The following is a 27,421-nucleotide window of genomic DNA, read 5'->3' as shown; positions in this document are numbered from 1 at the left end:
TGGAAATCCTCATGCTTCACCAAAGCGGTTCTACATAGGGATTGATGGGGCATTTAAAGTTGGAGTGGGGCCAAATCCCTCATTCTTGGAGCATATTTAAGGCAGATTCACTAAGGGTTTGCATTTGTGCAAAAAAGTTTTCTTCAAGTGAATTAATCGATTGAGAGATTATTTTGAAATTTGTGAAATCTTATATTAAGACAAATTTTAGAGATCAATATCGGTTGGGCATTCGGGGTTTTAATTTAATATTTCATATTCACTCCTAGTTGGGTGTAAGGTTGTTTATTTGCAGAGTGGAGGGTTGATTTAAATAATGAAATCATCTGGCTTCTATCATTTATGACGCCACGGAATATAATTCCTTATTGTTGGGTGATTTATTTTATCACAATAATGGGTTGGATGCACAACAAATCTGAGTAATATGTTGAGGTTTAAGGTGATATTATAATTGCTAACTTGAGAATCAAACCTACTGCTGAATGGTAATATAGAAGCGTGGAATTAAAAGTTGAATAAGACAAGGGAACTAGGAAGTTTTGCCTTCATTTGACACCTCTTTAAATTAAAAATTGGGTCTTGAAGATTTAATACTGGGCAATTTTTTTTTCTAGAGGGGTAAATGCTTTAAACTCGGAGCTATGAACTGGTAAGGTCACAAATGGGGGACCTCATCCCCATTTAAACATTAAACAATAGCACCCCAGCGGGGTTTGAACCTTGATGTCAAGAACAGCAACACCACAACTTAATCATCACAACATGCAAATGCTGACTTAATACTAGGCAATTAATTCTTATTGTAAAATATAAAAAAACAAGAGGAGCCATGTGAATACAAAGCAAATAATCCTTCACAAACAAGCCACTTTGGGGACTCGCTGGACTTTCAAAGAAGAGAAAGGGCTGCCACATACCTCACTAGATGCCAAGAAGGGAGTCAAACCTTGTGATTAGTTGGACGTGTTGAAGGTATATGCTGATTTAAAAGAAGAAAAAATAAAGACAGATCATGGGGAAAAGACAAAGTAAAAAAGAAAGGAATCGTGGAGATATCTAAAGACATTGATATCAAATCTAGACATGTATACTTAGCCTTAATCAGAAATTAATATTTCTAAGAATGGTTGAATGGGGATATTGAAAATTGGAGTTGATTGGTAGACGGCATACTCCTCATTCCAACGTGGTGATAAAGAGACAAACAACAAAACAATTGGAGGTGATTTTGGTAAGCATTAACTGTAGATTAATGTAATGTCCCCTCCTTAGGCAGTTCTATTTTTAGCAAGATTAGCAGTGGATAGGGAGCCCATTCATGGGTCATGTGGCCTTTTTGGAGGTTTGTGTGACGTTTCAGGAGCTCAGAACCAATCTCCTATTTTTTAGAAGGGATTCTTATTTTTTGGTAGGAGACTAACAGTTCCCCTGTTAACCACCCAGAGCTTGTAGAGCCTTGCAGGGGGCTTGATGAGCCATTTCAAGTGTCCAAAGATAGTTTCCTATTTTTACAGGAGACTAGGAGTTGGCCTACAAATTTTAGACATCACCAACGGACCAGGTGCATCATCAATTTCCAGTTGGAGAGGTCAGATGGATGGATTCAAAATAAACTTAAAATATTAAAATGCTAACTTTAATGTTTTAATTAAATAAAATAAAGTACTTTAATATAAAGTAACTTTATAATATTTTAATAAATTGTATAATATAAAGGGCCACCATGGAGGATGAACCCCTAGTAGACATAAGGTTGTTTTTAAAAGATGACAAATTAAATTAAATCAAGGGTCCATGAAGTGCTACGCTAGCCTAGGAGGAGAACAAAAATTAATTTATTAAGTCATGAAAACCCTGAAAGGAACATTAGGGTTTAACAAGGAATAACAAGTGAAGATTGGAATTTTCAGAGCTCTAGCATTCAAGGTGAGATTTACAATTTGTAAGGACGAAAACCCTTGCAATTCAAAGGGCCTGCAGGAGTGGAAGATCTCCCAAGGGTCTGAATTAATAAATTCTTTCAGAGAAATTGGTAAAACAAGTTCATTTTCAGGGTGCATCAAAGAAATATGCAAGGTATATTCAACATTTTAGACCAAGGAGCAGATCTGAAACAATACAAGCACCATTCACCAGCAATGCCCACACTTGCAGCCAACCATACACCTCCTGGGGAAATTGCAGCAAACCCTAATTGTTGGTGTGAGGACTTTGTGGGCTTTTGATGGGCAGAAACTTCAGATCAGAATATGATGTTGCTGCAACCTCATTCTTCATTATACAGCAGCACCATTTCCTCCATAAGTTCACATAGAGGTCTCAGATTTGGGGGCAATCAGTCATAGGGTTTGCTGATAAAACCCTAACATGGCAAAAAGAGGACAATTTATGCATGTAGCAAGTACAATCAGATCTGTACCTGATTGGGCATGGTATGTAACTATCAATTGAACCCAAAAATAAAGTTCAAATTCGTCCATTATTGCATTAGTTGCTTGTATTGTTATTTCCCAGCATTCTTTATTTGTAGTTTTCTCATTTGCATTGCAAAACCAAGCACAAAACAAAACAAATCTGAAAAACACAAAAAACCCAAAAAAGAAAAAAGAAACCAAAAAACCAAACTGCAAAAAACATTTAGTGATCCGGGATGGATCACTACAATTAACTCTTGGTATTGTTGTTCTCTCCTTTTCATTCTAGCATGTGAATCCTAGGGCAGCAGGGGAGGTAGTGGGTTTTATACCTTTTTCTAGGCATGTGGAGACTTCTTTAACTGTGTTTTTCAGTCCTGGGAGGATGTGAGTGAGTTCGTTAATGGTTTCTAGCCTATAGTTGTGAATTCAACTCCACTGCATCAAATTTTCCAGTTGTATAGCACCTCCAGGTCAATTCTTTTGAATGTGGAATCACTTGTTATCTATCACACACTATTTTGAAAATTCTGTGCAAATTGGACCTGCATCTATCTGGTACAAACTTACATTTATCTCAGGGCTGTAATCTGATTTATGGCTGTGTCATGTCCCCTCCATGATCATTATATATAGCATAATGAAACACTAATTATTATTATTTAATAGAATAATTACCAACAAACGATTATTTAAAATTTATTTCTTTAATAAATATTATTATTTAATTAATATTTATTTAATAAATATTATTATTTAATAATATTTATTTAATAAATATTATTATTTAATAATATTTATTACTAATAATATTCTTCGAATATTCAAATAAAAATAAATTTAAATTATTATATTATAAATTATAAACATACTTTCCATATTCTTAATTGTAAACACAATTTATATATTTAAAATAATAAATATATAATTTATATACTTATGAAAGACAGAATTAATCCATAATAACAATAAATTACATAAACGACTAAATAGGATAGTATTGATGTATAAGCCAACATACTTAGAAAGCGAACAAACTCAAGGATGCGGTTGGTAGCAAGGTTGAAATGCAGCGACTTTCTTATGAGAATAATGACAAAGTATTTAGCGGACATTACAGAGCTGCCAGTTACGGGTTGCCACCCAAATCAATCAAAACAAAGATATCTCCTCACAGACTCCGCTAAAAGAAGACATCAAGCATTATATACAGAACGGTATATATATATTGGAGGAATAGACATCAAGTAAGAAACATGAAATCAATAACTCTCTATGGAATAAGATGATCGATTTCCATTGAAATACCATGTCAGTGATCAATAACCATAACGATCAATATTATCAATTATTGATAAAGTGATAATAAGATCAAATTAATATCCACCAACCATCAATTGAACGGAGGGTGAGGGGGGGACACGATCATCAGCCATTACAAACATCGATTCCCCTTGAACCAAGCAGTAAACCCATATCAAATCATGAACAAGTTTTGATTCCATCAATCAAAGAATCGTTAAGAAACATAAGATTATGCATAACTAAATAATGTAACCCAAAGTTTTAAAACTCGGACTCGCCACGGACTCGGCAAACCAAAAATTTGGACTCGGACTCAGACTCGTGAAAGACTTGGCAAAAAAAAACGTAGTTTTACAAAAAAAAACCATAAAGAAATTAATGCCTTTAGAGAACATAAGAGCCATAATTGAAACATTACACATGTCATATGATCTACAAACACGAAATATTTGAAATTTCATCATTCATACTCATAGTTTCAACTCTAAAATGTATAATAGCAGCATAAGTTTATAAATGTTCACAAAATTACATATAATGATATGTCCAACTCCAAATGTGAAAAACAACAATGAACAAACCAAAGAGAAGACTACGTCTTCCTCTTTGTATTTCTCCTAATATAGCTCAATTTTTCAGGCCTTGAGCTAGAAGTAGTAGTAGTGGGTGTTGTGGTTTCTAAATGGTGAGATGATTCTTCTTCAAAGTCACAGTCCTCATCCTCGTCCTCCATTTCATCCAATCTTGCTCCTTCTGCATCTTGTGCTGCTCCTCTCTCTATTTCTGCAATTTCTTCTTCGGTAAGGAGGACATCGTCACCATCGTTTTGTTCATTCACGGTCCAATCACCATATGGATCAATTTCATCCAAGTCAATGGCCTCATGTGAAACACCCTCCACCTGTCTAACTCGAAGACGAAGGTTGTGCCGAACGAAGACTAGATCATTGAGCCGTTTTTGTGTCAATCTATTTCTCTTCTTTGTGTGAATGCTCTCAAATACACTCCAATTTCATTCACACCCAGAAGCACTGCATGGCTCAAACAAAACACGGATGGCTATCTTTTGAAGATTAGGCGTAGCACCATAATTCTCCCACCATAAATCTACAAAAAACATTTAGAAATATTAGAGTTGAGAACAAAATGTAACAATCAAGTTTGTAGTTTTTTTCCTGCAGTATTGAACTAAGTTACTAAATTTTTTACCTAGTTGTTTTCCTCTCCTATCAATTGCTAGTTGTGATGAGAAGAGTCTCCCCTCTGCACTCTTGTAGATCTTGAACAATGAACATTTCCAAATTCATAAATAGATAATCAAAGTGTCAAACTCAAATTCAATAATGAACATTTCCGAATTCATAAATAAAGATAGAGCAATTGCAAATGTCAAATCTCACCTCCAACTCATCAAGAACCTTGTATCTCAACTCAGGATTAGGTGCCATGTTATCAATGCGTGCAAAACACCTGCCATGACCTCCTCATCAGCCCTAAATGAATAAGAGAAGTAGAATTTCGGGTTCAAAAAGTAGGCGAAGGCATGTATCAGTTGGTGGAGTTGGTTTGTCCACCTACGATCAATGATGCGCCAAAGGATTTCACATTTTCTTGTATTTCCACGATAGTAATGTGAAATGGCCTCTTTGGCCCTATCCATGGCCTCATAAATGAAACCCATTGGCATGCCCTCTCCATCCACCATACAAAGAACCCTTACCAAAGGTTCTATCACCTAAAAAAATGAAAACAAATTTTAAATTAGTACAAAATTAACCCCTAAAAAATAAAATCAGCAAATAGACAAGATTGTATAAAGTTTTTTTTTGTGTTTGCTACTTACCGCAGTCAACTCCTCTCCACTTTTGGTGAACCCTTCATCAAAAACAATTCTCACAATCTTCTCTGCTTCAGGTCTTTTGGAGTATGTAGACCCCAACCAAGCATCAGACACAAACATTTGCTTAAGATGAGGAATGGCACTAAGAATGCTCTGCAAAGTGATGAAGTGGCTAGCAAATCGTGTCACTCCAGGTTGCACAAGGTCCTTTCCATTTGTGTGTTTTCTCATCAAAGCAAGCACCCAAGTATGGCTGTAGATGAATTTGATGACACTTCTTGCATCTTCAACCACCTTTTTCACCCATCCAATCTTCCCAATGTCCTCTAGCATCAAGTCCAAGCAATGTGCAGCACAAGGACTCCATGTAATCGTAGGATGCCTCTCCATAAGAATTCTACTTGCAGATACATATGCAGTTGCATTGTCCGTGATAATTTGGACAACATTCTCAACTCCAACTTCCTGAACCACCCCATCCAACAAATTACACAAAGTCTCTGCATTTTTTATTTCTTTTGAGGCATCAATAGACTTTAGGAATATCATTGCACCATTTGAAGCCACCAAGAAGTTGAGAAGAGTCCTATTCCGTCCATATGTCCATCCATCAAATAAAATGTTTCATCCTTTTCTCTTCCAATATATTTTCTGATCGTCAACCACAACTTGTGTATTTTTTACAGCTTTCTCTAGCAATGGCCCACTAAAGTCATGAACTATTGGGGCCTTAAACCCCTTACCCGCAACTGTTAATGCATTAACCAAACCTTCCCAATACACATTGTTTGCTGCATTGAAAGATAGGTTATTGTAAAACCAAAAGTTTGAAGCTTTTATCCTTGCTTGTTCGTGCTTCTCTCAATTCCATCCTGTACCCTCAAGTAAAGGTTGTGCACCTGGAACATTGCATGGTACAAAAAAACTAGGGTCTGATCTAACAATGAGGGTGAGGCTAGTGGCACTCCTGTTAGATCAGACCCTAATTTTTTTGTACCACACACTGTTCCAGGTGCACAACCTTCACTTGAAGGTACAGGATGGAATAGAGAGAAGCATGAACAAGCAAGGATAGCAGCTTCAAACTTTTGGTTTTACAATAACTTATCTTTCAATGCAGCAAACAATGTGTATTGGGAAGGTTTGGTTAATGCATTAACAGATGCGGGTAAGGGGTTTAAGGCCCCAATAGGTCATGACTTTAGTGGGCCATTGCTAGAGAAAGCTGTAAAAAATACACAAGTTGTGATTGATGATCAGAAAAGGTATTGGAAGAGAAAAGGATGTAGCATTTTATCTGATGGATGGACAGATGGACGAAATAGGACTCTTCTCAACTTCTTGGTGGCTCCAAATAGTGCAATGGTATTCCTAAGTCTATTGATGCCTCAAATGAAATAAAAAATGCAGAGACTTTCTGTAATCTGTTGGATGGAGTGGTTCAGGAAGTTGGAGTTGAGAATGTTGTCCAAATTATCACGGACAATGCAACTGCATATGTATCTGCAAGTAGAATTCTTATGGAGAGGCATCCTACGATTACATGGAGTCCTTGTGCTGCATATTGCTTGGACTTGATGCTAGAGGACATTGGGAAGATTGGATGGGTGAAAAAGGTGGTTGAAGATGCAAGAAGTGTCACCAAATTCATCTACAGCCATACTTGGGTGCTTGCTTTGATGAGAAAACACACAAATGGAAAGGACCTTGTGCAACCTGGAGTGACACGATTTGCTAGCCACTTCATCACTTTGCAGAGCATTCTTAGTGCCATTCCTCATCTTAAACAAATGTTTGTGTCTGATGCTTGGTTGGGGTCTACATACTCCAAAAGACCTGAAGCAGAGAAGATTATGAGCATTGTTTTTGATGAAGGGTTCACCAAAAGTGGAGAGGAGTTGACTGCGGTAAGTAGCAAACACAAAAAAAAACTTTATACAATCTTGTCTATTTGCTGATTTTATTTTTTAGGGGTTAATTTTGTACTAATTTAAAATTTGTTTTCATTTTTTTAGGTGACAGAACCTTTGGTAAGGGTTCTTTGTACGGTGGATGGAGAGGGCATGCCAATGGGTTTCATTTATGAGGCCATGGATAGGGCCAAAGAGGCCATTTCACATTACTATAGTGGAAATACAAGAAAATGTGAAATCCTTTGGCACATCATTGATCGTAGGTGGACAAACCAACTCCACCAACCGATACATGCCTTTGCCTACTTTTTGAACGTGAAATTCTACTTCTCTTATTCATTTAGGGCTGATGAGGAGGTCATGGCAGGTGTTATTCCATGCATTGATAACATGGCACCTGATCCTGAGTTGAGAGACAAGGTTCTTGATGAGTTGGAGGTGAGATTTGACATTTGCAATTGCTCTATCTTTATTTATGAATTCGGAAATGTTCATTATTGAATTTGAGTTTGACACTTTGACTATCTATTTATGAATTTGGAAATGTTCATTGTTCAAGATCTACAAGAGTGCAGAGGGGAGACTCTTCTCATCACAACTAGCAATTGATAGGAGAGGAAAACAACAACCAGGTAAAAAATTTAGTAACTTAGTTCAATACTGCAAGAAAAAAACTACAAACTTGATTGTTACATTTTTTTCCTCAATTCTAATATTTCTAAATGTTTTTTGTAGATTTATGGTGGGATAATAATGGTGCTGGCACGCCTAATCTGCAAAAGATAGCCGTTCGTGTTTTGTCTCAGCCATCCAGTGCTTCTAGGTGTGAACAAAATTGGAGTGTATTTGAGAGCATTCACACAAAGAAGAGAAATAGATTGACACAAAAACGGCTCAATGATCTAGTCTTCATTCGGTACAACCTTCGCCTTCAAGTTAGACAAGTGGAGGGTGTTTCACATGAGGCCATTGACTTGGATGAAATTGATCCATATGGTGATTGGACCGTGAATGAACAAAATGATGGTGACGATGTCCTCCTTACCAAAGAAGAAATTGCAGAAATAGAGAGAGGAGCAGCACAAGATGCAGAAGGAGCAAGATTGGATGAAATGGAGGATGAAGATGAGGACGAAGATGAGGACGAGGATGAGGACTTTGACTTTGAAGAAGAATCATCTCACCATTTAGAAACCACAACACCCACTGCTACTACTTCTAGCTCAAGGCCTGAAAAATTGAGCTATATTAGGAGAAATACAAAGAGTAAGACGTAGTCTTCTCTTTGGTTTGTTCATTGTTGTTTTTCACATTTGGAGTTGGACATATCATTATATGTAATTTTGTGAACATTTATAAACTTATGCTGCTATTATACATTTTAGAGTTGAAACTATGAGTATGAATGATGAAATTTCAAATATTTCGTGTTTGTAGATCATATGACATTTGTAATGTTTCAATTATGGCTCTTATGTTCTCTAAAGGCATTAATTTCTTTATGTTTTTTTTGTAAAACTATGATTTTTTTTTGCCGAGTCTTTCGCGAGTCTTTCACGAGTCCGAGTCCGAGTCCAACTTTTTGGTTTGCCGAGTCCGAGTTTTAAAACTTTGCATGCAATTTCCTGATGATATTCTAAATTGGAGAAATCGTAATCATATTTGTCAAAGGTAGACCAATCAGGTTGGAGTATTTTAAAAATTGGGCTTTGAAGACACCAATGCTTGCTTTGGTCCAGCATAAGCTTATGGAACATCCTTGTGAAGATGTAAGACTTGCAGTTACCTCTTGCCTCAATGAGATCGCAAGAATTACAGCTCCTGTAGCAACCTACAACGATGATGTGATGAGAAAGATTCTAAAGCTGATTGTTGGAAGCTTTCCTAGGTTGGGTGATACCAGAGGCCCTTCTTTTGAAAATAGGGCTAAGATTATAGAAATTATGGCAAGGGTCAGGTTGTTGAAGTATAGTGTCGGTCAGTAATCTACTGATCTGACTGAGACAACTTAGTCTACAAATTAGTTATATAATAATTAATAAACATTGTGAATGAATCGATTAATATATGTCTCGATTCTATAAATTGATTAATACATGAATCGATTAACATCTGTGAATCGATTATATGTTAATACATGTTAACTAACACTTGATAAGACGTGTTGATTAAGTTACACTAACTATTCGATCTGAGGAAGAGACACGATGATTGGTATAAGACGTGATGATTAGAAGGACATCTTGTCACGTATTTAGGATCGCTCTCTCCCTCAGTGTGTTAAGAAAATAAGAAATAGAACAGATTCATATCTTATCGTATTTAACTCATCACCAAACAGCGGGTCGTGTTTGATACATATCGACTAAAGGCTCAGGCAGATTATATACTTCTCTGCAGATCGTATTTCTTGTTCTGCAAACTTTCTATCATCTCCCAATCTGCATTACACAATCAACAATTAGATTGAGTTCCTCCTTTGTGTCGTGATTCCTCTGTCGACCAGCAGATCATCGTTGATAGGGCAGTTTGAAGTCATAGTTTTAATCTTAGAGGTGAGGCTGATTCATTGGCAAATAATTTTGAAATTATAATCTGATCACCAAAACTTAACACAGGTCATGTCTTATTTTGATTGATCTCAACTGTGCGGATTTAATTCGTCAAATGCTCCAATACTTCTTTACCAAAATCAGAAAATAAGAAATCAGATCTGAATCAAGAGCAGAAGTAAATATTTAATAGCAGCAAATAAATTAGAGATAAATTCTGTGAATCAAGTTAAATTATAGGCATGTATATATGTGTTCATGCTATAATAATATTTGCAGAAATTAATGATTTTTGTGAGTAATCTAACTGGTTATCTTCAATATGAATATGTAAGGGATTCATTTAATAATCTATTTTGAATTTAGAGAAACGGATTGCAAATAGGAAGGACGGCCAGCCTTCCGAGTTCACGAGAGGTGAAGGAAGACCGGCCTTCGTGCTCTTATTGAGTACGCCACCCCAAGATGGAATGGATGACCAACCTTCCATGCCCATGGGCCAGGAGGTGGAATGGAAGACAGGCCTTCCATGCTCTTGGGCTTGATCGAGGAGGACGGCCAGCCTCCAAGGTGAACTAAGGGATGGAAGGGCGACCAACCTTCCATGCTTTCATAGTACAAGGACGACCAACCTTGAGACTGCAGTTTGCAAGCCTTTCAACAAATTCCTAATAAGATTATTATGGGAATCCACATTGGAATGGCTATTGCCCTAATTAGATTTTTGATAGGAGTAATGTTTATATGATTTCATGATGCATATTGATGATTAGTAAAATGATTTAATGTCAATTTCCAGTAACTAATATTGTGTGCAGGACCTAGACAAGGAATTCTCTTATAAAGGGCATTTCAATTGGTAAATTTATGTTCTAAGATGTACTACATTTCTTAATTTTAATTGGAATTGTGGTTTCAGGGTAAAATTGAGGAATATCACCAAAAGGGACATTACATTGAAGCCTCTCAATTTGGCAATCAACACTTCCTAAATAAGATTGCTTTTCGTTTATCATCATGGTGACTGGTCAAAGTTATTCCCCTTTGGGACCCCAATCCAAGAGAAAGCATGTGATTTCAATTGTGGTTCATACACTCAATCCAGTAGCAGTGAGGACAACATAGAATGTAATCTTCATCAACTCTATTGTCTAAAGGTTAAGGCACTAGCTCGGTATTCTACTTCACTAATCAATCTACATTTGTTATTAGGTGGTCCAATGGACTTATAGTCATGATGTGAACATCAAGTGTTTTTTGGGAAGTCTCATTTCTGTTCTTTGAGCCATTTAAAGGGTTCACTTTTAAGTTATATTCAAGTTTGCACATGATAAGATTTATTTAATAACATTTTTTTAAACTATATAAATTATTAAAGTGTAAAAACATATTTATGGAGCAAGGACATGCAAAATAAATCTAAGTTTGTGATTGATGGGAAAGGTGGAATATTATCATGCAAACAATTTCAACATGCAATTTAATAATTATGCAAAAGAAAGATGCAATGAGAAGCTTAGGTATTTTGTAGTAGGAAGCAGTTTCTTAGAAGTTGGAGGCTCTCTGATTTATTTAATAACATTTTTTTAAACTATATAAATTATTAAAGTGTAAAAACGTATTATGGAGCAAGGACATGCAAAATAAATCTAAGTTTGTGATTGGTGGGAAAGATGGAATATTATTATGCAAACAATTTCAACATGCAATTTAATAATCATGCAAAAGTAAGATGCAATGAGAAGCTTAGGTATTTTGCAGTAGGAAGCAGAATCTTAGAAGTTGGAGGCTCTCTCTAGGAGGTGCTAGGTTTTTTAAATCTATCAGAAACTAGTAAACTCTTTTTCTCTTATGATGATGCAACTTTGTTTATAATCTTTGTAGTATTGTCAATGATATGCAATTTTTAACATGATGGAATCCAATGTTGCTCATGAAGATGTGATAGTTTCGCTTCTACGTAATTTGGTTTTCAACTTGTCAAATGGAATTTGGTCATACCCAGTAAACCATATTTATTGCAAGTCGTGTTTTCTCTCTTTAATACTTTGTGATGTAGGGTTTGAAAGGTGAGTCTTTTTCTCACCCGCATATCACCCATATGTTGTTGAATTTGACCTAAAAAAACTTTGTGTTGAGGTTTTAGTTGTTCAATTGTGCAAATCATACACAACTTTGTGTTGAAATTAGACAGAAGGGTTCTAAATCTACATTACTGCCCTATTCCCGAGTTCACCAGGGCTTCCTCTACGTATTTAGCTAACCTAGGGCATCTCTCTTTCTCTTTTCTGCCCTTCTCTTCCTTTCTTTTCCAGTTCTTTTGTGTTTTCTCATAAAAAGTACACAAAAATACAAAACCTCCACCATACAGAATATAAAATGGTTTTGCTTATCAACTCACTTTTTTAACTTGCTAAAAAGCATCCTTTGTGCTTTTATTCCAAGAATTACAAATTGATAAAGAAAAGTATCTTGGCAATTGGCTATTGCTGGATGAATTTTTAATTAGTATATCCTTTCAGATACAACTTTTAGGCATTGTGAACAATCAGTATTGTCAATACATGATTATATAATCCAGCGCCCAGTAAATGAATTAAATACAATGCCACTCAGTAGATCACCCTACAAAAGCTCAGTTAAGTCACATGCTTTTCTTAAGACATTTTCATCTTTATATGTTTATATCACCTAATCTTCTTTAAGTATTTTCAATTATCTGTTCTAGCCTTTGATCTTATCATTAAAAATTTGACTTCTAGCTCCTACTCAAGGAAACTCTAAAATTCTAAATATATATCATCTTATTATATATCAGACCAAAAAACAAACCCCAACTTAAAACAGCAATTAACAGTTCAGACAATGAACACAACTATATAATTGTTAAGAATTTTTTAAAAAATAACAGACACACTTCAAAGATAAATCACACACCATCAGCTCAAATTCTAAATAGTCTTTGTAACAAAAACATACCATCTGGTGCATAAGTTTCACTGATTCCCATCACAGCTTCAAATTTGTCAATGGCTGCCAGGTATATCTTGTCTGCAGTTTTAAGTGCTCTCTGAAAGTGCCAGAAAGATAAGTATTGAGTAACATATCAACTATTGCTACCTGTCTTGAAAAGATTCAAGATTGATTTAATTGATAATTAAAAAGAAAACATATTTTCACAAATCCAAAGATAACTGATCAAAATAGAAAAAAAAAATCGAAGGATTTTGCTCCTAAATACTCTCTTACAAATAGAATTTCTTCTTCAAACAATAAAAACTAAATAAGGGTTGTAAGTAATGCAAACATTCCAGACCTCACCCACTAAATGCTTGTGTATTTAACATTAGCCCTTGTGATGGACTCTTTGTTGGCATACTAAGTTATTCAGGAATTTTGGAATTAAAATATCAAGGACATTTGTCTATGAATATGTTAGATCACTGGTGAACACTTGATACATTAAGTCATAATGTAATCATGATAGAAAGAAAGATGGAGAAAACTTTATACTAATGTACAAAACCGAACAAAGTCAGTCAATGGGACCCAAAAACTTATGATTTATATGCAATTGAATTAGCTACGTTCAATGGGGATACATTCCCTTGAATTATCCACCTGTTCCTGCACCAAGGATATTTCAGAGATGCAGGCGAAACAGAGAAAAATCCCTAGGGCCATCCCTTACCAAAAACAAAAACATTTAGTAGGCTGAAAAAATAACTAGGGACAGTAGGAAACATTAGGGAATGGCTAGCCATCCCCCACAGTCCAGCCTAAAAGTTTCAATTTTAAATAGAAGCACCGAAATGAAAAAAGAAAAAAGGTTGTGAGAGGGTGCGTGAGGATCCCACAAAACAACCCTAAACCTAAAACAAAGACACTAAAACCTTAAAAAAATCCCTCATTTTGTATTCTGTGAGAAGACAACAAAGAAAGAGAACAGAAATAAGAAGAGAAAAGAACAGCAGTGAGAAAACGACAAAAGAATCAAAACTACATCTTTCGGGTAAGTTTACTACTCATTGTTCATTTGCACAAATCCTTTTGAATTTTTTTGCTTTTTTAAAGTTTCAAACATTTAAAGACTTTTTCTTGGTTTCTTATTTTACATTTGCACTTGCAACTGTATTTTCAAAATTAAAAACAATATGAAGAGCAATGAGGCTAGAGAAGATGAAGTTAAATTTCAATAAAGATATTGGAGGTTTTTTTCAGTGTGGGAGTGTTGTAGGTACTATGGATTCAAATAACCCATTCGAATGCCTTTCTAATATCCTAAAACTTTATGCAAAGGACCCATTCAATCATAAATAAATTCTCTATGATTTGCAACAGCCATAGACAAAGACAAGAAAACAACTCAAGGGGGAATAAAGTTTGCTGTAATTTGTGCAACAAGGGTTGCATGGATAGATACACAAGGCTTTACAATCATTTTTTGTGCATAGGTGGATAAGGGGTAAAAGGATGTGAAAAAATAATCCCAACTAGAAGGTGGGGGTGTCTAGATTGTTCATGGAGGATGAGGCAAGAAATAAGGGAATACTAGTACAATCCATGCAATATAGTTGCAATTGCCTAACTAAATCATAGATGTTGAGACTCAAAGGGGAGGAAATTCTACTAAGGGAAAGAGACACACTAATATTGTCAGGATATTTAATATGCAATCACAAGAAGTGACAAATTCTTTGGTTGCTAAAGAAGACTTTCCCATGCCATTCCATTTTATGTTGAATGTTCTCCCTACTTCAAACAAATGTTGAAAGATACAAATATTTTGGTCCCACCCCTAGAGAAAATAAACTACAAACCAACCACTTTGATAAAAGTATTCCAAAGCGAATTTGGTGATGGAGAACAAGCTGCAATATTATCATGGATGTGTGGACAAAAAAGAAATTAGTCACTCATCAAATCATAGTCACATGTGAAAGTGGCTTTTAGTTTCTTAAAGGTATTGGTTCTCAGGGAAGCAGAAGGATGCAACCTTCCAATTTCAATTTTTTTTAAATGTCATAGAGGAGGTTGGAGCCTCAAATGTTGTACAAGTTGTCAATAAAGCACATGTACGCAAATTATCTAGCAAGATGATGAAGGGTGTGTACAACCACATTTTTTGAAATCAGTAATTTGCATTTATGCAAAAGCCCCCATGAAATCTTGTGCAGTGTGAATACTTGTACATTATGTTTATAGTCTAAGTAACCGGTCTTGGTACAAGTTCAGGTTCAGTTTCAAGGGTTTAGTTTGCAGGTTCGCTCAAAACAAATTTGGGGTTGGGTTCGTTTTGGATTTGTCCATACAAAAACATAAAAGTCAGAAATATATACATACTTCCAGCAGTAATTAAGTTCAAAATACACTACACATAGCAGCGTACATTACATAATAAACAAAACCACCATGTGAACAGTCAAATATTAGTCAAAATCGAATGTCACGATACATATTAAAGTAAAAAAATAATAATGTGAAGTGTCAACAATCAGCATCGTTGATCAAAAATCATATGGGTCTTCAAAACTATCACCATCACCATCCATATTTTAGTGTATTCGATTGCGCTTTACTAAGTGGATGAAGGAGTGTATGCTCCAATTCCTCACAGATGCAGATGAACTAGCAACCTATTAAAACGAAATTAGAAAGTTGAGTTACAAAACTTAAATTAGAAGAACTTTTTTATAAGTCTTACTTGGGATTAAATTTTGATTGCAAGAGATTGTAGGTGTGTCAATGGTTGTCCATGGAAGTACCACCGACTATGAGCATCAACCTTATACTTGTCCCAAAGAGCATCAAGACTAAAGTCGCTAGAGCTGCAAAACCCATGCACTCAACCCTCATTGCATCCGGCATGTCAAGATCAATGAAAAGTCTGCAACTCTTGTTGTCACAGAAAGGAGCTCAGCACTATAATATTTGGGACTCAATGCAAAGGCAAGAAGATGTAGCAAAGCGGTCATTTTGTTCCATTTCTCTTCAATGATTTTGTGTAGTTGTTTGGAAAAAAATTCTTCAAGATCTTGCACTTTTGCATTTATGATGACTTTCATCTTCTCAATCATTGAGTCAATGCCATCATATACCTCACCCAAACAAGGCCTATCCATGTCAATATAAGGGACCAATTTGGGCTGATGACCATGTTAGAAAGTGCCTCATAAACCTTCACAAGTCGTCTCAACACAATTGTGTTGGAGGCAAAATGGGTCTCAAACCTATTCAAAAATTAAAATTAAAATAAAATTGAAGAGTTTACTAATGTGAAACATATTTATTATTTAACTTACCTTCAGCAGCACCAATTTCAAGAATGTTTAAATATTCCTGGTGATATGTGGTGGTTGGTGATGAACATTTGGATCTCTTTGGCTGAGCATACACCTATTTGATCCAATCAATTTTGGTGCCAATTTTTTGTAGCATAAGGTTGAGGGAGTGGACAAACAAATGTCCAAAAAAAATGTGAATAACGCTCCTCAACCGATGACACAATAGTTCTACAATTTTTGGCATTTTCTATTATAACTTTCTCAACATTACAAGGGCTCACTTCCTTATTGGCTTGACAAAGAATGTTAGCAATAAATGCACCATCCTTCACCTCCCCTTCACAATCCACTACTCTCAAAAATATTGCCCCTTTAGAGGACACTGCAATAGCATTGATCAATGCCCAATTTTTTATATCTTCCCATCCATCAAAAATGATGGACACTCTTGTTTAGACCCAAAAATCCCTTATCGGGTTCAATGAATCCTCTACAAATTTCATCTCTTTTTCCAATAAGGTGCTACAAAACCTTCTAAACCCGAGCCCTCGTACCCTTTTGGAGCCTCATTAATTGATTTCACCATTTGTTACCAATATGGTGAGAAAACAACATTCAATGCCAATCCATCCACATAGACACACCTTGATATGTGGTGATTAGAAATCTCTCAAGACTTGTTATAAAATGCCATTTTCAACGGTCCCTTTGATCTCTTATGTATAGAAGCCACAAGTTGTTCTTCGAATGTGTACAGAAATGGTTGGTTCTTTGTAGGTTTAAAATGAGAAGGCGATGGAGGGGGCTTCATCCCTTGAGATCCTTTCTTTAACAAAGGACAATTTGATTTACAGCCTGCAGCTTGATCTGATTTTTCTTGCTCTTCAATATATGCCAAAACTTGTAATTTTGAAATGCCAATATGATCTTTCCCTAGAAAAAATTTGATGTCTTGTCCAAGGATCTTGCACAAATGGTCTTTCACTCAATTGAGAGCTCGAATATCTAACTTTACATTCACTACAAATCCAAACATAATGCCCACCACCTCAAAGTTGTTGTACCATTTCAGCATATTTACAAAGGGGAGAGTTTGAGTCTGTTTTAACTTTTGAAGCAAGGTTGGTTTATAGAGCTAAAAATGGTTGTCATTATAATACCTAAATATTTACAAAGGGGAGAGTTTAAGTCTGTTTTAACTTTTGAAGCAAGGTTGGTTTATAGAGCTAAAAATGGTTGCCATTATAATACCTAAGACAACAAGTTCAATAAACAACACATTCAAAGACTTGAAACAAATGAAAACAAAAATATATAAATAGAACTCAATAGTTAATTCATTTTTGAAAATTAAGCATGTGTTATAGATAACTAGAAGAATGAAAACAAACATAAAACTTCACAACAAAACAAGAGAGTTCATTTGTAAAAAAACATGGGAAAAAAAAATTTTAAAATTTAAAAAACCTACCTCTTTTAAAAAAACATTCCTCTACAATCTCCTTGACAACAAATTCTTGCAAAATGCATAGGAATAGCACAACAACCAGCTTGGAACGTTCAATGATCAATCTTCAACTCTATTCATGCAATGGCAAGCAAGAAAATAAGTTCAGCAATGGAGAATAATATGTATTTTTTTCATTCACAATATAGAAAATGAGTTTACTTTTGCCTTTTGGATGTTTTCTATTCCGTGTTTTAGGGTTTGCGGGGGCGAATTGCACTTTTTAGTGTAAAAAAAGTCAATAAAAAAATGGTAAAATTTGCCGATTTGGCATGGGTACTGTTGACGTGTATTTTGTACACAATCATACACAGAATAAAATACCGACAGGCATCTTATCCTCTCTTGAGAAAATAGTCTCTAACTGCTGAAGATCTGCAAAAAGGATCAGTTAGGTAGACTCCAAGGTTCTTTTAGTGGGGTCTCCACGTGTGGACAAGCTTTTTAGTGGTATGATGTGATTTGCTGTTTCCTCCAAGGCGTCTTACGGATTCAAAAGTTCGAAGATTTTACTAAACTAAAAGGAACTTTCAAAAAAAATGGAAAAAGGACAGGGTTTAAGGAAGTCTAATCTAGCCTAACCCTATGAACGACTTAGCATGAATGAGATTTGGCAAGACTCAACCAACTTCAATTTTGCCATAAGATAACAACTCAATTGAAATTAGTGCGATCTTCTAAGGTAATAATGGTGTTCAATGCATCAAAGACCAAGGACACTACTACGAAGGTACATATCCTAGATGCGAAAATGCTTGAAGGTTAAGGACTCAAAATGTTTTCCAGTCGACCACGCAAGGCGTTCCTACAATCAGCAAGAAGCTAGTGGTTTAGATAACGAATCCTACCAAATATCAAATCTCACACTTAGCCTTTCAAATTAACAAACTACTTTGATTGAGCGTGATTCAAGTACATCCAACAACCATGAAGATAACTTAAGAAATTTGCAACAAAACACCATAACTTCAATATTTTATTGATTTCCAAGTCATCATATACAACAATTGCTTGAATTTCTCTCTTCAAGACTCAATCTTGCTACAAAATAAAAATTGCTTCTAACTCTAATCTCTCTATTACATCCACTATTATCTCTCACACTTATTCACTATTTTTCTATTACCAAATGAAATGAAAAATGGGGGTATAAATAGCATCCCCAGTTACAATGAAAGGTCCAGATTGAAAGTAAATCAATGGACAAGATCATGACACCTAAACCCTAATTAGGGTTTGTTACAAATGACCTCCTTTTTACTGAACAATATTAAATATATAGCCAAATATTAAATTTGGCACAAAAATCTAAGAGGTATCAGCCAATGAGAAACAAGATGTCATGTCATCTGTAACAACCTTTCATCTAGAATCTTATTCCCTTTCCAATTCTCTTTCTTAGCATATGCAATGAATTTTGTCACGATTCCTTCGATTTCTGTGCTTGGAATCTCAGGAAGATTCTTGATACTCTCCTCTAAGTGGATAACCTGATCAAATGCATCTAGAAGAGCTGTGTCCCAAGTAGGTTCAAGTTCCTTTGTTCTATCAATCAGGAGCATGGTGGCATACATCTGATCATACTGCTCATCTGTAACATCTGCGTCCTTGCGAAAGATGATCTTGATTCTATCCTCAAATTCTTGTAAATCCACATCTGTCTCGACCTCGATCCTTCTGCCAAGAATGGTACGAAGTACCTCAAATACTCTGTCCTGGATCGGATTGATCACCTCCTCAACTTGACCACATCTAACACTGATGTCCTCGAAGAGAACACTCTTTATATGGAGTAAGGTTGACCACTGAAACAAACTGTGAGAATCACCTTCTAAGATCCTCTCTTGTGCTAAAATTCTTCTGGATGTGTGTCTTATAACTTTCAAGACAGGGATGACAACGTCCTTGGTATGGGCAAATGCAGCTACTGTTGCCATCAATCTGTGAATAATCTCAAGAACTTGGATAGCCTGATGGGTGATCTTCGACATCCTTGTAACAAACTCTATGGCCACCGTGTGAGATCTATCCATCCAACCACATGTACGCTGGACCAGGTTCCTGAATCTTTCTGCTTCATTGATTGATTGAAGGGGCAATGCCTGCAATGGTGATCTAACTGGATCTTGACGTCCCAAAGGTTCATTGATGTGACTGAAATATGTCCTCCATGCACCGACCTCTTTCTCAAGCTTTCTATTCTTTTCTACTTCTTCTCTAAACTTGTCCTTCAATGCCTCAAATGTGTCGGTGGCATCATCTAAAGTCTGCTCTGCTGTAGATGGGCCTAACTCAATAGTCTGTATATGATAGTCTTCTGCTAGGATCTCACCCTCATATTTGTCTGCTGCCGGTGTAGCTATCTGCAGTTTTCTAGATCCAGTCTCATCTCGAATCATCTTGGACATCTTTGTAGCCTTCTTTTTCTCTGTTGTCATATGTGAACGTCCCACGAGGCTCTCTAAATCAATTGCACTGTCCTCGTCCTCAATTACGATCACCTTAGTCAATCTTTCCTTCAACCAATCTGGGATATTTGATCTTGTCTCTTGAACTTGAATTTCTTTATGTACCATTTCTTCTTGTCTGGGAGGAGATGTTACTTCATTATCATTATCTAAATCATAGTCTTGGAGAGATCCATCGGATGAAACATGCTGCACCTGTCCTTCCTCCTGCCTATCATTCTGTACCATCGATTCCATGGACTCTTCCACTCGAACTGTTCTATCCTCTGGCCTGGAAGAAGTACCTGGTGTTTGATCTTTGTTGGCACCTTGCTTTTTCTTGGAAGGCTCTTTCTTTTCTGATCTTTCCTTTCTCTTTGAACCTCTCGAATGGAGATTGCCCTCACTGGCACATTGAAGGTTACCTTCACCTGAATTCCTAGGATTAGGATTGCCTTCACTAACACTGGCTCCACCTTCGGCTGGTTTCTCTTCCAAAATAAAAGACATGGCTATGCCTTGTTCTCTCAACTTCTGATGCTGAACGTCTACCCATCTGCGAGTACAAGACAAGACTAGTGCCATCAAATCATCTAAATCCACGGCCTCGGGCTCATTCCAATTCAAACTTATTGTCTTGCTTTCTCTATCATATGAAGATTGGATGTGCCTGTCGTTGTCCTGAGCTTGGTCGGCTACTCTGTAAATCTTACATTTCCTGATGAAATCCAAAGGCAATCTAGAATGTATTTTTCGTTTCACTTCGAGATCATCTAGGAGATTCATCATAAAATCTTCAATTTGGTACTCATGTCTAAATCTTCTACCGACCGTCTCCTCTAAGTGTCCATGTGGATCAAAACTATTCCTCCAAGCAAAAGATGAAAAAGGATACAAGGCTAACTCCTTCTCTGCGTCATCCATGGCTAAGACATTAGGACATACCTCAACTGAATTACCCAAAATAATAGGTACCTGAACTCCATTCTGATGTCTGTGTCTGAATGCCTTCACATATGCTGCCAACTGCCTTGTTACTTCAAGTAACACAATTCTATCTGTCGGGTACCTCGGCAACATGTATGGAGGTAAAGGACATCCATGCACTCTAATGTAAGTGAACTTGGGAAACTGAATGAACCAAGCACCGTACCTCTTGATGAATTCCTGGGCATCTTGAGATAATCTGTTGTGAATTCCACCTTGCAACGTCCTTGTGATGTTCATCGTGAAAGTATCATTGACTAACTTGTAGTTTTTCCCTGGTGGATGATGCAAGTAGGTATAGGATTCACAAACTCTGACCTCGTCGGGTCCTCTTCCAATCACTCCTCTGTGAGGTAGTCCTGCGTACTCAACGCTCCTGATTAAGGCATAGATGACGTATGAACTCATGTGGAAGGACTTAGTAGCCCTGAGTCTTCTCAACTGTACGTCCAAGCAATGGCTAATTATCCTAGCCCAATGTATTGTACCCTTTCCTTGAACAATCACCTGGATGAAGTAAAACATCCATTTCTCAAAATATAAGGCATGAGGTGCTCCTGTAACTCTGTTGAGCATGGTAATCAAATCTCTGTACTCCTCTTGGAAATCAATCCTGTGTGGTGTGTTCGGTACTTTGCTCAGACGGGGACAACTCTTAAGTAGCCAGTTCTTGTTGATTATGCTTAGGCAAGCATCTGGATCATCATCATACACTGATCTGGCTCCTTCAATGCTCTTGTATATCATGTCCCTGTGCTCTGGAAGATGGAAGGCTTCACTTATGGCTTCCTCTGAAAGGTACGCCAAAGTGTTTCCCTCATTGGACACAATCGTCCTGGACTACAGATTGTAATGACGGGCACACTCGATCATTAACTCGTGGCACTGAATGGCTGGAGGAAAACCGGCCGCCTTAATGATGCCACTCTCTATTATTCTCCGGGCGACAGGTGATGGCTTGCCGATGTAAGGGACCTCCCGGAACTTCTTTGTGCTAAAGTTCCCCAAGTTGGTATCTCCAATGTTGCTCCACTTGGATACGATCCTGGTCTCCACTTCTTCGGTCTTCTGATCTTCTTTCATGAGAGCCGAGCGACTGGTGGATGCTCCCGCCTTTGGGGTCGCCATACCTACACAACATTTCATTATAAGAAATAGATTTTGCAATAAATAACGTAAATAAGAGAGATAAATTTTAGGAAACCTCATGATAAGTCTCTAGAGTTATCATTTCCTAAAATACAACGATTGAGCTAAGAGATTCAAAATTCAAAAACTTGAAATATGACGATGAATGAATAAAACAATAACAATTAAATCGCCATACCTCGATAGAGAGCTAACTCTAGAATGCAAAAACAAAATTCGCCTAGGCAAAATTTGAGGTATGAGATAATCTTCAATATGATCTCCTCAAAATTGACTTCGCCACCTCTGGAGAGAACGTGATCTTCAATTATCGCCTTGGACGTGGTCTCAAATGGATCTTCAAATTCGCACTTTGGCGTGGTCTCCAAGTCCTTAGCAAATTCGCCTTAATGTATCCTCAAGCTCGCACTTGGTGTGGTCTTCAAATTCGCACCACCTTTTGATTGCTTACGCCACTTTGGATGGAATTCGCACCTCTTCAAACACACTTCGCACTCCACACAAGATGATACTAGCGCCACCTTTGGTTTGAAATCGCACCACCTTTTGATAACTTAGCGCGCCACCCTTGGATGAAATGAAACTCGCACTATATTCGCCTCTTCTCAATTCGCATGAAGGAAGGTAAAATAATGATGTAGAAAATGAAATCTCTCACCCCTTATATATAGCGCGTTCATCCTTCACCCCTTAGGCCGACTTGATAAAATATAACAATTTCAAACGATTTTTAAATGATTTTTAAATTAAATAACAAGGCCGACCTCCATATATGAGCGCTCCAATTCGATTTTTTATTAATTAATTAACTATTAATGCCTTGCGTTTTTTTTAATTTGCAAATTTCGATTTTAATCAAGGCGAAATAATTAATAAATGTTTAACGCCATATTAAATGCCAATTTAAATAGGATTTTCAATTTTTAAATCAATTTAGCATTTAAGGAAATTTGAATTGTTTAATTTGGCGCCAAAAATATGAAAATAAAGGGACGTACCTCATCGCTCTGGTCCCTTGGAGAGGGATAGGAGCGATCCATGATTTTGGTCTTGATTCTTGCGTTTTCAATGTTCAACTCCTTCATTTCCACTTTCCAAATCGATCATCTGGTGGTCCTTCGAATTTGAATTTCTTTCTTGTGCGAGCAAATGCATCTTATGACCATCATCGCCCTGGTCCCTTGGAGAGGGACAAGAGCGATCCTAAGGTTTTTGCTTGAAATTCTCCATTTTGGTACAATCCTTTCCTTGTATCATCTTCCAAATGCCTTTTAAAACCTTGTGCGTCCTTGTCTTAACGTGATTTTCAAAGAATATCATGTGTTTTGCCTAACATCGCCCTTGTCCCTTGGAGAGGGACAGGAGCGATCTCCATGTCTTCACGTTCATCTTGTATCTTTGACCTTCGAACTTCCATTGTAAGGCGAATAACGTCTATGCTCATTCCTTCCGCGCTTATTCCATTTGTCTTCATTATGTGTTTGGACGTATTAAAGGGATCATCGCCCTTGTCCCTTGGAGAGGGACAGGAGCGATCCATGATTTCTCCTTGATCTTGGCGACTTTTAAACTTCGATCTCCTTTGCAACGTCTTCTCAACGATGTCCTTTACCTTGCTTATCCTCGCCTGGCTTTGACCTATGCGTGCTTTTGATGATATCGCCTTGGTCCTTGTCCAAAGGACAGGAGCGATGTGAGGCCTTTACATTATTTGGCGATGTTTGGACGTTCAAAACCCTTGCGAATTATCTTCAAACGGTGCCTTGGACCATATGCAATCTTAGGGCGTCTTGACTTAGCTTGATCTTAAAGCAAAACAAGGAATCCAAAGCAAATCGCCCTGGTCCCTTGGAGAGGGACAGGAGCGATATGGTCCCTAGGTCCATTTTGGTGATTATTTAACGTTTGAAATCTTCATGCATCACCTTTCTACCCTTCCGTGGACCCTCTAAGACCTTGCGAAATCTTGTCCTTACGTAAATCTTGCTCAAAATGATCAATACATCTAACATCGCCCTGGTCCCTTCCTGAGGGACAGGAGCGATCTATGTTATATGGTGTCAATTTCTTCATTTTAACGTCCCTTGAGTGTTTGCGCATGATGAAGATGCCTTGAAATGTCCCTCGCCACCTTGTCTTGACTTGTGTCGACCCTGAACTTTGGAGGAACGACCTTGAACTTGCGTAGGAAGTATCATCACCATTGTATCGCCCTGGTCCCTTGGAGAGGGACAGGAGCGATCTTGCTCTTGTGGCCTTCATTTCACTTTGTCACCTCCCAAATTTATATTCAACGGACTCGTCCTTCTTCACTCTATTCGTCCATGCCTCGACATCATTTGTAACTTTGCAAGAAAAGCAATTGTATCAAAAATCGCTCTGGTCCCTTCCTGAGGGATAGGAGCGAACTAGGCATTTAACACTGGTATGGACGTCCCAAAAATCTTCAATTTATATTCAATGCGTTCATCTCATGTTCTCCTTTGTTTTTGAACGTAAACTTGCCTTGACCCTTGTCTGGATTTTGCAAAATGAAGGAAATCGCTCTGGTCCCTGGGAGAGGGACGAGAGCTACAAGGTACCTCGCCCTGGTCCCTTGAGAGGGACAGGAGCGATTTGGTCAATATAGGTCATTCTCCTTCGTTTTTGCATATCAAATTATATTCATTTGGCAAAGTATCTTCCCTTGGACGTCCTCAAATTGTTAAGTTTTCAAAATCTTGCAAGGACAAGACGAAATTTGAATTGTAGCTCCGGTCCTTCACTGAGGGACAGGAGCGATTTTCCTCCTGGAGGCATTTCTGTGCTCGTAAAAATCTTCAATTTATATTCAATGGAAAGATCTCGTCGTTCTCCATCACTTCAAACGTAAAATTTGTCTGGACTCTGTAAGGATGATGAGATATTTGAAAATGAGCTCCCGTCCTTCACTGAGGGACAGGAGCGATTTTGCTCCTACAGGCCAAAATAACAAGATTTTCCACATTTTAACACTTCACGAGGCGAAAATAAATCAATTCTAATGCCCAGGATCAAAATTCAAAAAAGTCAAAATTTGGTCAAAATATTCAGTCGGACAAAAATTCACATTTCACTTTCAACACTTAGAAAAATTTAAGCTCTGCATGAACATTCCAATTGAGAATTAGACCATTTTGGCGAAATCATTGCATTCAAAATTTGCATTCTAGAAAAGAAGCTCAAAAGCTCTCAAAAATGACTGGATTTTGGCTTGAAAAGGCAAAATTTAAAACCCTAAGGCTTGGCCCTAAATCCAGACAACTAACTAACTAACAAAACCCTAAAAACGAAAGCGAAAACGAGCGAAAAACAAGCAAAAAGAGGGGGTCCCCATTTGCGATGGGGCGATGTGTGAAATGGTCACAACAGGTACCCACCAAATTTGTCTCGAGTTCGCCCAAGACAAACCCACAAGTGTTAAGCGAGATCCTACCCAAACCCACACCTTGGACGGACCAAACTAGAACCTAAGCTCTATAGGGGTTGGACCGGTAACTTAGTTTATAGTTTTTGTCTAAAGTTAGTTAGTTTTAGGTTTAGTTAGATCTTAGGGAGCTTCCCCTTACAACTTGCAAAACAACTCTACCATATGTGTTTGTCTACTTGCATTGTTTGGCAACAAACAAATTCAAACACTAATTATTTTTAGCAACTCTACTAGGTAGAGAGACACAAGAAGCCAAGCTTGTAGCAGAAAATTTTATCAACTCCAACTAGAGCCTTTTCATCCTAACTAACAAGATGTATATCAGATCACGAAGAAAGGCAGAGCTTCTTGATCCTACTTTTTAAACACCCACTCAAGCACATTCAAGTGAAGATTCATCTTCACCACTGGTTCATGAACTTATTGGTATATTTGTAGGAAATCAAAATCAAGGTAAAGGACCATTTTAGGTAATAGGTGATAACACTTGTGACACTGATCCCAATGATCCACCTCCACTTTCTTTGCCATAGGGAACCAATATTAGTCCCGCAGCACTTGCAGCTAGGCATGTCTTTCCACAATGCTCAAGGATATGTCAGCATTCACCATAACTTGCAGCATTCTTGGAATAATGCACAAAAATGTTGCAATCAGACTTTTTGTTGAAATCCTAGCTGGAGTAACACTAGAATGGTTCCATCATCTCATTGCAAGTTCCATCACCAACTAGGAGACTGTGTGCATGAAATTCCTATCTGTTGTGTGTTGCACACACTCCCTGTCGCCGACAGGGTCCCCCTCTTTAATTTCCAACCTTCGTCCTGCTGAGTTTCGAATTTGAATTTTTATCCACCGTTTTGGGATCCAACAAGTAGTAGTGAAGCAATGAGCTTTATAGCCATTAGGAGAAAGGGTGTGTTTGAGTTTTAAGTCACGTGGCCCAGGGGTCATGTTGCAGAGAGTCTCGCAATCTGAACGATCAAAATCAATCCAAGAGAGACTAGTTTTAGCATAAGCCTGAAAATCGGCTAAATAGGCAAGGGTGTCAGTTGTCCTAGGGTTTGCAAAATCGCTTTAAAGGCCAAATTTGGTTTCAAGATCAGGCTTTTCAAAAGGGCATTCTACTTTCTAAGATTTCAAACTCCCTGTTTGGGCCGAAAATCGCCTGATAAGGAGAAACATCTAAGTTTGAAAAGCTTGCAAAAGTCGCCTTTGGGCCGAAAATCGCCTGATAGGGCGAAAACGTCTAAGTTTAAAAACTTTTCAAAAGGGCCTCATGGGCCGAAAAACGAAGAGTGAATAAGGCGATATAACTTAAAACCTTTTCAAAATGCACTTTTACACCGAAAATCGCCAAAGCAAGTTAAATCGCAAAATCTTAAAACTTTTCAAAAAGGCCTCATGGGCCGAATTTCGCAAAGTATGAGAAAGGCGTTATTTTTTTTAAGTTTTGGCAAAAGTGAGTTTTAGCCCGAAATTGGGCAAAGCAAGTGAAATTGCAGACTTTGAAACTTTTCAAAAGGCCCATTTAGGCCGAACTTCGCAAGAAGTGCGTTAAAAACATAAAAG

General features: G+C 37.2%; 1 protein-coding gene across 4 annotated transcripts in view; it reads right to left on the bottom strand.

Moving 5' to 3' along the window:
• Positions 1 to 27,421, bottom strand: part of LOC131029219 (uncharacterized) — a 79,032-nt gene that overhangs the window by 36,653 nt on the left and 14,958 nt on the right. For all 4 annotated transcript variants that reach the window (XM_059218134.1, XM_057959637.2, XM_057959638.2 and 1 more), the window contains exon 2: positions 13,007 to 13,097. In XM_059218134.1, the coding sequence (XP_059074117.1) occupies positions 13,087 to 13,097 (11 nt within the window). In that variant the 3' untranslated portion in view covers positions 13,007 to 13,086. The remainder of the gene's footprint in view (positions 1 to 13,006; positions 13,098 to 27,421) is intronic.

This window comes from Cryptomeria japonica, chromosome 3, assembly GCF_030272615.1.
Source record: "Cryptomeria japonica chromosome 3, Sugi_1.0, whole genome shotgun sequence".
Classification (NCBI taxonomy): Eukaryota; Viridiplantae; Streptophyta; class Pinopsida; order Cupressales; family Cupressaceae; genus Cryptomeria; species Cryptomeria japonica.
This window is presented reverse-complemented; position numbering and strand designations above follow the sequence as displayed.